The 14,846-nt window shown below is 38.2% G+C and overlaps 1 protein-coding gene across 2 annotated transcripts; it reads right to left on the bottom strand.

Moving 5' to 3' along the window:
- Positions 1-7,772: 7,772 nt before the first annotated feature.
- LOC309497877 (sialic acid-binding Ig-like lectin 14) lies at positions 7,773-13,732 on the bottom strand. 2 transcript variants are annotated; one of them, XM_082168264.1, is made up of 7 exons: positions 13,455-13,732; positions 12,671-13,030; positions 12,252-12,557; positions 11,931-12,161; positions 11,219-11,306; positions 9,754-9,820; positions 7,773-9,588 (listed from the first exon to the last, which is right to left on the bottom strand). In XM_082168264.1, the coding sequence occupies exons 1-7, from the start codon at positions 13,498-13,500 to the stop codon at positions 9,229-9,231; spliced, it is 1,458 nt and encodes a 485-aa protein (XP_082024390.1). In that variant the 5' UTR covers positions 13,501-13,732; the 3' UTR covers positions 7,773-9,228. The 2 variants fall into 2 exon arrangements, with proteins under 2 accessions (XP_082024390.1, XP_082024389.1); XM_082168263.1 differs by having other exon boundaries at positions 11,883-12,161; positions 13,455-13,730.
- Between the last annotated feature and the right edge of the window lie 1,114 nt (positions 13,733-14,846).

The raw sequence follows: 14,846 nt of genomic DNA, 5'->3' as shown, positions 1-14,846 counted from the left end.
GTGATGTGTCATGGAGCAATGTATTAAATTCATCCTTCAGCTTGTCAGAAAGAACGGAACATTTTTTGCAACAATGGTAACCTTGAAATGTTGTCTGATCTGATTGAGTTTTCATTTTATGTAGGGATCACGTTTCTTGATACACATTACTGACATGCTTTGTTCAGAATTTATGTTTAGTTTTTAAGCTTTGAAAAACTGAAACCAGGCAATTTTTGTGCACATTGGATATAATTGAAACAATGTGCATTATGATTTGATGATGAGTGATGCAGCTGGAGATGACAGAGATGGTTGCCAGGCAATCAATCATATTTCCATGTTAGAGATGATAGAAAGTTGCAAATTACTTGAAGAAACTGCTTTAATCAGAACTCAGTACTGAAGCAGCTCATTATAAACACCTGTGTCACAAACTGCTCATGTATTCGCTTATGCTGTGGAGTGTTGAAAATGACATGCGTTAAGTTTTATGTGAATCAGTTGACAGTAAATTAGCATGGGATCCAGGTTTTTGCTTTTTTTAACCCCCTTTTTAAGAAAAAGAGACACAAGCATCAAATCTTTTCTTTTTTCTTTTTTATAGTTCTGGTAGTAATCTAGCCTGGAAATCCAGACCCAAATCTGAAAGATTAAGGGTCTGGCATCGACAAATGAAAATCGCCCAGCTCGAGGGGCGGCACCAAGCATGCATTTGAAACTCTCACTACACGCAATTGGATAACACTACGACCAATCACAATAATAAGCCCCATATGCTTAGCTACCAGCGGAGCTAACTGGTAGATTATACTCTTGCCGTATCCGGTCGGCAAAACAGCAAAAACGTCCTTCATGCAAAGGAAGGATTCGAGCGCCGTCTTTTCTGTTCCTCTTTTAGATAAAAAGCCAAGTCTAACTCGTTCATTGTAGCAGCCAAAGCCGTTTCAAACAACTGGTGTTCATCCATAGCCATCTTGCAACGTTTACTAATCGTTGTTTTAATTAAGCGCTGTCGTCATCTGTTTAGCTCGCCTCTGGCCCGCCTATCTCAGATTACCCGATGTGATTGGTGCAGCTCGGATACAAGGGCTTATTTAATGAGCATCATTACTCAACGCCAGAGTAACTCGCAGAGCAAATTCAATTTGTACTCTTGCGAGAACTCTGGATTTCCAGGGTAGTAGTAATCAACCTTATGGCAGAAATGCTGTTGAGCTTAACTTAACCCAAAATTCTCCTTTAAACATCAAATATTGTGGTAGAAGTTCTTGTACAGCCCGTGTCAATGCGACTGGATTGAATGAAAATTAAACAAATACAGTAAGGGTGCTTTCACATCTGCAGTTCGGTTTATTTGGTCCGGACCAAGGGTGCGGTTACGTGCGTTTGGTTACGTGATAGCATCCACATCACTCGTTGGCCAGATGTGTCTTGAACGCATTCCCATAACTGCACTTCGTTTGGTCAGAATTAACGTTCAGGAAAATTCCAACAGAACTCGCGGAAGTAAATAAAGAGGGGGGAAATCCGGCAGAAAATACGCCGCTGTTTACTAGAGACGACTGCGTGGGCTGATTGTATCCTTGGTCATATTTTATCATAAAGTACACCACTTTAGACAAACAATAATATTTGAGAATGAAGCGAGGATGCGGCTCAAAAATAATGTTAATAATTTCAATCAGGCTCAGCACCTCCTCACAACTCCAAGTTTGTCCACGAGCTGCGCTTAAAGTGCAAACTGTCAACAAACATTTCTCCTCATCCCATAATGCACAGCACAGCTGACTACGGCAACTGGTTTAGTCCAAAAATGCGCAGTTCTTTGGAAGTTGGTTCTGTTCGAGGTCGGATCATGTTCTCACCACGAACGAATCTAGTGCGATTCAACCGAACTAATTGAGGCAGGTGTGAAAACATTACAATTATTTTTTTTATTACATAAGTTGTACATAAATTACATCAGCCCTGGTAGGGACTGCCCAGTGTATGAGCGTTACTGGCCTCTAATCAACCAAAACCCCCCTGGAAGGCCTAAAAGTAAAGTAAAGCCAAGCGCCAAAAAAAACCAGCCCCTTCAGGCTTTTGCAGCACCCTCAGGCCAGGAATCAGAGAGTTGGGGCCTTATCAGAACAGTCCTATCGCATCCCAGAGGTCCAAAGCAATCCATGAAGAAGTAAGGAGTTGTTTGGATGCCTCCGAAATGGGCATAGGAGCAGACCTCTCACAGCTGAGAAATGAAGAACATCCTATTACTTTTATCAGCCGTAAGTTACTCAAACACAAACATAATTATTATACGGTGGAGAACGATTTTTTTTTTGGCCATTAGGTGGGCCCTGAAAAAAACAGAGATATTACCTGCTGGGGAGAGAATTCTACTACAATGGAGGTCACTATAAATCTGGGAACTTGGCTTCACTCAGGGTTGAATGGTTCTGGATGCAGACACCCCCAGGACGAGGTGCAGAAGCACAGGGAGACCTAGAGTGAGACTGGCTGAAGAGAAAAAGACATGGTTAAACTTGTAACCTCTGCTTTACCAACTTTGCCTTTTTTTTTTGTTCTGTTTTCGCCCTCAAGGTGGGCTAGTGTTCAAGCAGATGGGTGGAACACAGCTGTCAAGGACACCCCACAATGGGAAGAACCTAAATTCTAGTTTAGATTCTTTTTGGCCATCCTATGTTCTTGGATAAATAAAAGACAGTTTCTGTTAACTGTCCAGTTAAAAGTCCAGTTCGCCCGAATGACGCGAATTGAGCGCGAATTGAGCGCGAATTGAGCGTCTGCCGCGCAAATGATTTTATTTGGTGCTTTTTGTGCATTCACACGTTTGACACGAATTCGCATCTTGTGAAGCCTGAGTTGAAAAATCTGAACTTTGGCGTCAGTTCGCGCCGCGTTAACCAATCAGGAGCCTGCTTGCTGCTGTCACGTGGTGAAGTAAAAACAAAGTAAATCTTTTATCACATAATAACTTGATTTCAATATATGAGACATATTCATTTTGCATTGAATGCTATTTATTCCATATCTAAATCCAGATTATATATAACATGTAAAGTATGTAAAGACAACCAATATATTTTAGTGTATAAGAACATAGTTCGTGTCTGGACTGTGTTGTGTGAAAAGAAAGAAAAAGTTCAACATCAGCCATTTACAACACAAACAGACAACCGCCTAGCACTTAACCCCCCGCCCACAAGAAGCGGATTTCGCCTCAGTTTCGCTCTGGATGCGTGGATGGATTCAAAATGTTCAAGCGTCCAACTAGACGCGGTAGACGCGAATTTGACGCGCTATTCGCGTTTGGTGTGAACGCACAGTAAGTCTCTCTTGGCTTTGGGGCTATGTCACAAAGTATACAAATAATAAGCAGATTCTTTTAAGAGAATTACAGAGAAAATGTTTTCTTGTGTTTTTAAATTACACCAAACAAGCCTCTGTTCCGTTCTGTTCAGGTTTGATTTTTCCAGTAGGCCTACTCACCTGTTCCATAAGCTGTATTCAACACCTGCCCACTTTGGCAGAATTTTAGTGTGTGTCGACCTGCTCCTGATCTTTCTTGACTCAGTTTAGGTCCTCACAATACTTCATTTTGTGTTAATGTCACACAAAGCTGTGTCTGTATTCTCCTCAATAACATCATAAAAGAAAGCATAACATTTTTTGTCAGATTACATTTTAATAATTTTTATTTTATTCATGTTTATTTTCCAAGGGACGTTATAAGACCATAAGTGTAACGACAATGACTATGACATGCGGTCACAGTGTTTCCCCTATAAATTTTTCCAGCAGCGGTGCTGTTACGTGCCGGAGGTTGTTACCAAGCCGCTCGCGGGGGTCCGGGGGCATGCACCCCTGTAAGATTTTTTTTTATTATTATTACCCCTTAAACCATGATTTCTGGCAAGTTTTGTGGATAGAAATGGACATTTTGAGACATACAAATTTGACATACCATCAACAGAAGGCATGATTATTGCAGCACGTACCTTGAACTGGTCACAAACAGGATTAGGACAGGATTATTGTTATTTGTTTTTCTTTTGTGTTAATTTTCAGCTGTAAGGTAGAAATTGATAGTGGAAAAATGAAACTCTTTCCACCTTACCTGCACTAACACACTTTAGCACTTAGATACATCATCATGTAACCAGTACTTTCATTTATTTTATCCTGTAGACATTTTGAACATTAAAATCCAAATGAAACTTTTCATTAGTTTAAAAGGTGACTAGCTTGCATAGCCTATTTTACTTCACTAACCTCCAGGGACGTGCAAAGAGTTCATCAGGGGCAGGGGCTCAAATGTAAGAAACGGTAATGTAATAAAAATGCTGTGATTAATCGCAATTAATCGCATTTCCCCCAAACTTTTAATCATCCATATTTAAATGTAGAATCACTAATTAAATTAAACACACAAAAAAGGGGGAAAAAAGAAAAATGTCCACACAAATTGGACAGAAAATAGCCCTATATTAAAATATAAAACACCAATATATTATTCTTCATTCAGTCCTATGCAACTGACTAATTATCAAAATAAAGTATAGTCATACAAAGCTATTATTACCAGAGCATGTGATCAGAGCAGGTCATTTTACCATTTTGCCCAGCATGGCTATACCAGCTCAGCAAACAGAAGTCTACTACTGAAAAATGTCACGTTATTTGAGCGGATTTTGCTTTTCCAGTGCGTGATCGGTAGCCAACATGATTGGAGCGTTTGGGCCGTTAAGGAGCAGAACGCGCAGCGCAAAGACGGAGCGGAACATTGAGCAGATAGCGCAGTGCGCCGACACACACACACACACACACACACACACACACACACACACACACACACACACACACATGAACCATGAAGAGAGGCGCGCCTGAGAAAACGAGCGCGCCGCGTGCCCACATTTGAAATATTTGCATGTGAACGTGAATGTGAAGTGAACGGCCCCTTATGGCAACGTGACATTAGCCTAATCAAAAATATTTCCATTTGCTCTTTCCTTGTCAACAAGTGGATTCAGAGCCATCACATTAGCAGCGCCGCCGGTCGCCATGTTTCAGTGTTTTTAGGTGTGTACAGTGTAAGTGAATGTCGTGATATTACTGATCATGTGAAGATTTTGCAGCGGCGCTGAAAGCCTAATACATTGTAGGGGAAACACTGGGTCACATGCTGTTCAAATTAGTAAATCCTGATCTCCAAACACATCCTTCGTTGTCTCCTTAGACAACGAGTTTGTTCATGGCGCCTCCAAGTCTGCTTGAGCGGTCAAAATTGCATCTTTGTGGCTCCCCAGAGGGACATTTGAGTCACATAGGGAACCCTGTTTTGGAGAATCCCCTCTAAAACCCCCATTTCAGCATGGACTCCCTGTGACTTTACAGCCTCATGACATTCCAACACCCACACACACACACACATACACACACACACACACACACACACACACACACACACACACACACACAAACATCCTTTGTGTTTAACTTAACATCCTTTAATGTATGTAACTCAGACTTGTATCTGAACTTCCTGTATGCATGTGTGATTAATGTTGTTTTGATCATATAGTTATGATCTTCGAGTGTTTGGCTCTGAAATGTATTTTTGAAGAATGTTCTCCCAGTAGAATCGCATCCCGTAACCCGATCTCATTGGCAGGTCATAAAAGTTGACCACCAAGCTCCTCCAGCCCTATGCAAAGGAGACCACGGGTGCGCAACATTCCAACGCACACACACAAACACACTCTGGACTTTGAAACAGAAACCCCCTACAGAAAAGGACTTTTACCCATAAAGTCACTCTTAACTGTACTAAAAATATCCCTTTTTTGTGTTAAGAGGTGTGTGTAAACCATAGGGAAGCATATATGTCCTATTGTAACATTAATAGAACTGCAAATGCCTATACTAATGCATAATAATGTATCTTTGCATTGCTACAACGTCTATATTCTATTTTTGATATCTCTGTAATCCTCTCCAGCTAACGGAGTTGAATTCCGATAGCAGAATGCAGTGATGCGCATTGTTTTATACAGTTCATATGTCTGGAGAAAAATCCTCTCAAGTTAAAGTCAATCATGACTCATTCGAGTGGGCGTGTCTAACCGGACAAAGGAATCTTCCCGCTCGAAAAATCTCGACAGATGATTTGCCCTTCACGCAAAAGGAGGCGTACACGGGATTCCCTCAAAAGACGGGACTCGCCTGTTACACGCTCTCTCTCAACTCTCAACTCTCAACTCATCCTCTCCTCTGACCTTTTCCTCCACGCGCAGCTTCTCCTCCCAACGCAACCAGCGGGACAGGCCTTGGCTTCGTCCTCTGGGACGCATGCCCGCGTCATGTAGAAGCTGCCGTTCTTTTGCAACTAAGTTCCTACTCGCCTTTCCCCGCCACAAGGGAAATGATCTGAACTTTCTCGGTAACGTTAAATTCAAGTGAGCCTTTACATCGTCTTGCGAAACGACCCAGAAGACGAAGCTAGACGCAAACCAGCCGGACACGCGCACTCTTCAGCACCACACTGAAAGAGCACAGAATCTTGCAAGTAACGTAACTCTCTCTAAACGCTGATTTCAGGTGTCCAGTTCTTAGGTCTGTGAATTAAGTTACCCTCTATCTCTTCTCTCTATTTCTTTCTTTCTTTTTCATTAAATTTTATTCTCTCTATCACGTTATGTTTTATGTTTTTGGTTTGGTTAAATGTTTGTGTGTTTTACTGTTTGCATTTTTACGTACGTTTATATTGTAGCTCATATAATCTCTAGTGTGTGCCATTTTATTAATAAACCCATTTATACTTTTAATTGTCTCTGTGTTTGAAAACCCACCTTGTAAGTCAATGAAATCAAAAGATCTAAGCTACAAGCTCGATATTGACTACCTTGAGTAGTTTTAATTCATAAACTCAGGAAGTTTTATGTTCGTGGCCAGAAGATAAACTTTCTTGGAGTTTGTAAACAAGGAAAACTCCTTCTTAACTGGTAATCTTACATTTATTCGCTGGACGAATGACTGATGACGAGACCAGTTACAGAACGAGGTATTTCCGAAAATTAATAAAGTAATGTATATGCGATTTATGAATTATGACCATGAGTTATGATTAGTAATATTTCCCAAATTCCCTATATTCTTGAGCTAATTCGCATTGACCCAGAGTCGTTTACGTTACATAAGAATGGGAGCTTGTTTCTGCCACAGAATAAAAAAATGTAAAAAGGTATTGTGATTTTTTTTTTTCTCATAATTGCGAGTTTACATCTCGCAATTCTGAAATTTTTTCTCAGAATTCATGATATAAACTCGCAATTTTGACTATTTTTCTCAGACATTATTACTCGCAATTGTGAGTTTATATTATACAGTGAATTCCAAAGGAGCATTATTGGAGCATTCCAAACGAAAGTGAACAACTGAATCCCTTCACGAAGGGCCCTTCCACTGGTTCATTAGCGAAGGGAACATGTAATGGTCACTTCAAGGAAGTAATTTAATTATTTATGGTTATGTTCTGCCCTTTGAAGTGAGTAGGGCATAGGGATGCTCACTTCCGATTGGAATTTAAGTCAGAATTGTGTGATATAAACTCGCAATTGCAAGAAAAAAGTTAGAATTGCAAGTTTATATCTCTCAATTCTGACTTTATTTCTCACAATTGCAAGTTTGTCACGCAATTTTGACATCATAACTCTGTTCATCAGATCAGTCAAAAAGACAGACACTGGAAGCCGTGAAATAACAGAAAGCAGAAGACGAAGTATTGCTAAAAAAAGAGCAGTTTATTGAATAATCTTTGCATAGGCCTTTATGTTTCAATGCTCAGTAGGACTCTGAACTTCATTCCTACTTCGTCTACCCAGCACAAGTTCAACAAGTGTTATTTTACCAATTCAAAAGCAACTAGAATTACAGGAAGTGACAAATATTTTTGTGAAGAAATCGCAAAATAATGAGATTAAACAACAGTAACAACCACTACAAGAGCAAGTAAAATAAGTAAAATAAAAAGCAATATAATAAAAATGATTACATTGTTAAATGACACATAATAATGATTATAATGATTAAATGGAATAATTAAAAGATTATACAGTATGATTATAAATGAATAAATGAGCAAAAACAAAGAAAATAAAACAAAATGTATGGTTGCTGCTACACACTCACACGTTGCTATTAAAGGGATATGAAAATGAAAATTCTGTCATTAATTGCTCATCTTCATGTGGTCCCAAACCCGTCAGAATTTCATCCTTCTAACACAAATGAAGATCTTTTTAATTAAATCTGAGAGATTTCTGTCCCTCCTTTAACAGCCAATGCAACTTCAAACTCCAGAAAGGCATAAAGACATCAAACGACATGAAGGTGAGTAATTAAGGACAAAATGTTCATTATTGGGTAAACTATCCCTTTAAGAACCCTAAGATCCTATTATGCATTTGTGGACATTAGAGAAGAATTTGAAGCTTTAGAAACAAACAAAGAAAGTCAAAAGGCTTAGGAAATGTACAACGATTGACAATCTATACAAATATATATGAAAACAATCAAAGAAATTGATAGATCCTTTGTTTTCTTTATTTTGTGTAAGTCCACTTTCTTGTGGGAATGTAAAATGAATGTAAATAATTTTTAAAAAGTCATCCGTATAAGTTTTCAAATATGTTCAATCTAAGATTTCAAACTCAATTCCTTCCTGGCCCCCATCAGTGTTATGTGTAGACTCAAAAGGGCTGAATGAAAATCTAAGACCGATTATGTTACTCATTAAATCAGAAGTGGCTCTTATCCGGACTATTAACTTGCTGCCTCGAAAGCAGAATCATAGATATGATAGAATGAATCACATTCCTATTTCCATGGCAACTCCAAGGCACTTCAAATAATACCATGGTTTAACCATTTAAAAACATAAAATAACGGAAAAATTGGGGAGAATATTTACTGAATACAATAAATGAAAAAGCTGTATAAGAACTACTTGTACAATATTTACAGTGCTCTTTTTATCTTTGTGCCCCTCCTGAAGTCAATCTACACTCCACTGGCTTTAACAGTCATCCGTTCGCTTTTTGGTTTTCCACTTTTCACAACCCATCAGCAACATCTAAAGTTGTGTCATATGTTAGAAATAATGAGGCTTGATGTCAAAAATGTATATTGTTATCATATATCAGAAATATTTAGGAGAAAACAAATGGCAAAATCTCCCGTTCTCTATGGTTTACGACGTTTAACCACTGCGTAAAGCTGAGAGGAGTCTGCAAACGGCTCTTTCTCGGATTCCTTTGACTCGGTTTGTTTAGTGGCCACATCTGCTCCCACAATCACCTGAGCCTCTATTGCTCTTGAAGACTCAACTATTGAGCTCTCTGCATTTGCCATTCCTACAGAACAATGTTGGCCCGAAGTGTAGTCAGCATGAAGTGAGGAGGCACTCCCGAACTCTCGTGACTCAGGTGTAAAGTCAATGGAGGAGTAAATTAAGGATTCTGGATTTTCTGTGGCAGTTCCAGCAGAAGACATCACGACATCATTGGCATAAACAGACTCCGCTTCATTCTCATGTGGAACGGCCTAAAACATTGACAGAGTTGAATCAGCTCTACTGTGTCTGTAAATTGTTCAGCAGTTTGTGTACTTTATTAGGTTGGTAATAAGTTTACGTTTGTTTACAACGTCAGTTTTTTTTTGTAGTGAATAAATTGTTTGTGTGATTTTTTTGTGTCATTTGTAACTCACGTCACTGGTCGAAATGCTTCTTGTAGCACCTTCTCTTCTAGTCTCCTCAAGTTTCATACCCTTTTTTCTGAAAAGAATGTGTTCATGTTTATAATATCAGTTATATACTAGCATCACAGATAGCAAAACCATAAGCCAGACAGGACTGGCTTTTATAATAAAATCAACTTGTGCATTGCAGTGACCCCCAAAAAGTATTTAGTACCTTTGTCACACTTAAAAATGTCTGAATGTCCATTATATTGCAGGTACAAAACGACAAAGCAAGTGGCATCTGCAAACAAATGATGTAAGAGCTTTTTCTCAAAACTAAGTGTTTTTTAGGTGATGTGTAAAGTAACCATTGTGTAATATGTTCATCATATTAGTAAATTTGATAAGTATAGTGTCAAAATATTTTTTGTGTGTTTATTGTGAATTGTATATCTGTTTTTAATCATTTTTAATGTTAATTTTGCTAATGTTTGTGAAATGTTTTACTTTTACTATTTTATTTTTAACAAATGCCTACATTGTGTTATATAATGCAATAACATTCATACTTTTTTTCCTTAGATCTATTAATTTGTTCAAACATACATTATGTAAAAATGCACTTCATACATATTTGAATACATAACATCTATGATGAACATTATAACATTATCTAAATTAAAATACATATTTTTGAGGAACAGAAAGTGCCCAAAATGAGTGGCAAAACTCTTCATTAATAAGTAAAAAAAGTGTTTTACTTAAAAAAAGAAAAAAGGCTCACAATTAAGTTCTAAACCTGTAAGGAAACATGTTATTACTTTTTACTTGATGGTCACATTATATTTTTGGAGTCATTAGATGTAAACTTTTGGTATATTTTTTTTATTTATCAATAGGTGCTATTGTTCTTGGAATAAAGTTGTATTTAAATGTTTATCTCCCCATAACTGAATAAATCACTTTCATCTGCAACATATGTCAGAAAAGTGAGTGAGTTTATATAAAACAAAATCCATCAGCTCATTATCATATGTTGAGTCTGTTCTGTGATCCTTATCTTATCTCTAAGTAATTTAGGTTCCACTTTATTTCGATAGTCCACTTTAGACATTCTACTAACTATAAGTAACTTACCAACTACATGTCAACATACTCTCATTAGAGTATTAATAGACTGTAGTAGACTGTCAGTAGACTGTTAGGTTATGGTTAAGTGTTAGGGTTCGGGTTAGTAGAATAAGTTGAATTGTAGTTGCCAAGTTACTTATAGTCAATAGAATATCTGTTGGGGGACCATCACAATAAAGTGTTAGCAAATATTAAGCAGACAGTCTACTAATACTCTAATGACAGATAGTTGACATGTAGTTGCAAAGTTACTCATAGTTAATAGAATGTTTAAAGTGGACTATCGACATAAAGTGTTACCGTAATTTATTATGGTTGTTCTGCTACGGTTCTTAATACCTTATATGTGTCGTTCACCTACCGTACACAGATAAATGTAATGGCACAGAACATAATGACCAGCGCAGCCGCAACAGCAACTCCAGTCATCACAGAGGAAACATTCAAACCTAAAGAAGAATAAAGGAGTGTTTAGAAATTCACTGATGATCCACTGATTCAATTTAACAAGGAAAAGCGAGTCATATCGTAATCTTTAAACAAGATAACAATGATGGCAGGAGCATAGGAACGATATGAAAAGTGAGAGATTAGCATTAGCATTAATGACTGATACGGTTATGACTTTTTTCATTTACTAATCATCAGTTGAAAGATCCTCAATTTCCCACAATCACAATCCTACAGAGGATAAGTAGTATGGATAATGGGTGGGATGGGTAGAGATAGGCCCTGTCCCAAATGGAAACCTAAGCCCTCTGCGATTTTCTTCAGTCCACACTTTCATGACGTAATGCCGCTTTAACTTTCCAGAAGAGATCTGCTGCTCGCGAGCTTGCAGACACAGCAAAAGTGCACATCGAGGGCGCATATCGTCTGCAAAGGGGCGCTCGCAAGCACCCTTCTGAAACCTAAAATAACAAATGGGACCCCCTACATTCTCACAAGACAACAAGTGCACGTGTGCCACTTGGGAAAGGGCCATATTTGTGTTTATGGGAAGAATCACAGAACTAAAAACTCACGTGCAACAGATAGAAGCAGTTTTCTTGCAGTGCCATGAGTGTTGTTACCGACACACTGCAGAGTGGATGTGTGTGAGAGTGACTGATGTAGAGTGATGGAGCTCCTCAAGCCTGTGCTGTTCAATCGCTCTTCACTGATGGACGTGTTTGAAGAGTTACTGACAGGACGTCCAGACAGATGCCACTCCAGTTCAGGAGAGGGATTCCCATCAACCTCACAGAAACACACAGTTACATCAGTTCCGTTACAGCTGGAGGAGGGAGAGATTTTAGGGGCATCTGAAAAAGAAAAAGAGAATGATATCATACATAAAGATTTATGGGCGTCTTATGGAGGAGAAAAGAACTGATGCCATAAAAACATCCTACACTGAACATGTAATGTGATGTTGTCCTGTGCTGTTTTGTTCTTGTCCTGTAGCTGGTAGGTTATAGTGCAGGTGAAAGTGACTCTGTGGTGACGGTGAGTAGCAATGAAGTTCAGATCAGAGATGAGGAGCTCCTGTTGTCTGCTGCTCTCACTGAGGGGGATTCTGGGAGTGAAGCTCCATGTGAGAGTTGGTGGAGGAGAGGAGCAGAGAGTCTCAGCAGAGCAGCGCAGACTCACAGAGCTCCCCTCCAACACCTCCTGATCCTGATCCTTATACAGCTTGACTGTGGGTTTGGGGGGAGACTCTGAAATACACACAAATACAAGATTAAGTATACTGACAATAATGGCATGACAAATGCATTTAAAATATTCATCTAACACATTCATTTATTAATTAAAGACTCAAATCACTCACCAATGACATTTACAGTGGATGTGTTGTCTGTGTAGCTGTATTTCAGATTACCACTCTCAATCCTGAAGTAATATGTACCAGTATGATTTGAACTAACATTATAAAAAATAGTAGTGCAGTTCTTCTCGTGTAGTTTTCCAGTTATATTCCCTTTAAATCGATCATGTTTGGGATCGCTGGAGTTAAACACTGTATGATTTGTATGTCCATCTTTGGACCACACTCCTATAGCAGCACTCTCAGTGAGGTTTTTGTCAAATGATTCCTGAATCTCAAATGCGCACTTTATGATCACACAGGATCCACTGAGAGCTTCAATCTTCTCTGGCAGACTGATGCTGAAATTTCTACAGAAAACACCTACAACACACACATGATGAAAATCATTCAGACACCAGCAGAAACAAACACTGAAAAATTCAGGCAAACGAACACATTTCTGTTATACAAAATGCTAAAAACTAAATTAATATTTTTTTTCCATTACAAAACATTCATTTACTTTACATGGTCATTGTTAAAAGTATAAACATAAGCAGAACAGAAGCAACAGTGAAACAAAATATTCCACTGCAATTTAATTTAAATAGTAATATCTTCTTTTTAAGTAGTCTTGAGAAAAGAGCTGTTTTTCAACATTGTATAAATGTTTTTAATTGTCTGTGATAGTAAACTATCTGAAGCACCACACACAGACAGAATAATAGTTTAGCACAATTCATGCTCTCATTCGCATCACACTTTAGTCATTTAAAACTAGATGTGAAGAGAAAAGAAACCACACCTTGTAGCAGAAAAGAGAAAAGAATGATTTTCTCTGCCTTGTTCATCTCTTCATTAACAGACGCTCAGTCCAGTGAGGAAACACACACATGTAAATCTGCACAAACGCGACAAAAATATGATATGTATGAACTTATTGTAAGTGTCCAGCAGCTCAATAAACAGAACAACACTGAAAACATCTGAAAAAACATCTAAAAAAGAAGAAGAGTTCAAGATTTGCCAGAGATAAGAAAAATGTGTTTTTAGAAGGAAACCAAGTTCTGTATTGTGGCGTCTGCCGATGACTTGAGACTGTGTGAAACTGTGCTGTGTGAACATTATAAACTGACTGACTGCTAGTGAACAACTCCCTCTATCATCATCAACATACATCCTGTTCACAGACAGAGCAACATTAAATAGTACCTTCCTTTTACAAAGTGGAAGATCATATCAATAATTTAGTAAACTGATCATACTTCAGACTTTGAACTTTAAGACATATTCAGTCATTTCCAGTATTAAAACATAAATGTGACAGTTCCATCAGTTTCCTGCTCAGAATTCATATAAGAGCATATTTTTTTTAAGTGGTAATATAAATCTGCATTTCCTTATTAGCTCATCAGCAGCAGCCTTTTGAAATCATTTGAAATATAGAAATGAACTGTCCGTTTACATTCTTTCTACCATCCCAACTTAATATGCAGAAACAACTAAAGTAAGCCATTCCTGAATTCCCTAAATACTGTCTAATATTTTTACATAAGCATATATGTGGCATCAAGACAGGACTGGGGATCTTCTTGCGATGTTTTCCAAATAAAGCTGTGGTGAAAAAGTGCATTGGTGAATTCAATAATCTAAGAAAAATTTTCAGTTCTGAACATACTGTTTGGAGTCAGTAGGACATATAGAGATGCTCACTGCTGATTGGAATTCATACTGTCTCTACTTGCTGCCATACAACTTACTGTACAACTTCCCCCAAGATCTGCGCTACATCACTGCTCTGAACCCCCACCGGTGATTTACTGACAGAATTCACCCACACCGCTGACTGAACATGGACTCTCAGAAAAAAAAGGTACGTCAGCTGTCACCATTTTAAAAGGTACATTGTTGTACCTAAAGGGTGCATATTGGTACCTTAATGGTACATATTAGTACCTAAAAGGGACAAATTAGTACCTAAAAGGAACAAAAGTGTACCTTTTGAAAAGGTACAGCCCCAGTGACAGCTTTCATACCTTTTTTTCTGAGAGTGATCATGCGACGGTTTGCTACAAAATATCATTCTTTCAGCATTTCAATTTTTAGATGTATTTAGAATTTGTTGCTCAGATGAGAAAATGCAACACTGTGCTGTGATATTTCTCCATATATGGACTTTTGACTTCACTTCTTAAAA

The sequence above is a fragment of the Leuciscus leuciscus genome, assembly GCF_965113295.1.
Source record: "Leuciscus leuciscus genome assembly, chromosome: 4".
Lineage (NCBI taxonomy): Eukaryota > Metazoa > Chordata > Actinopteri > Cypriniformes > Leuciscidae > Leuciscus > Leuciscus leuciscus.
The sequence above is the reverse complement of the archived record's forward strand: the minus strand, read 5'-3'. Positions and strand labels throughout refer to the sequence as shown.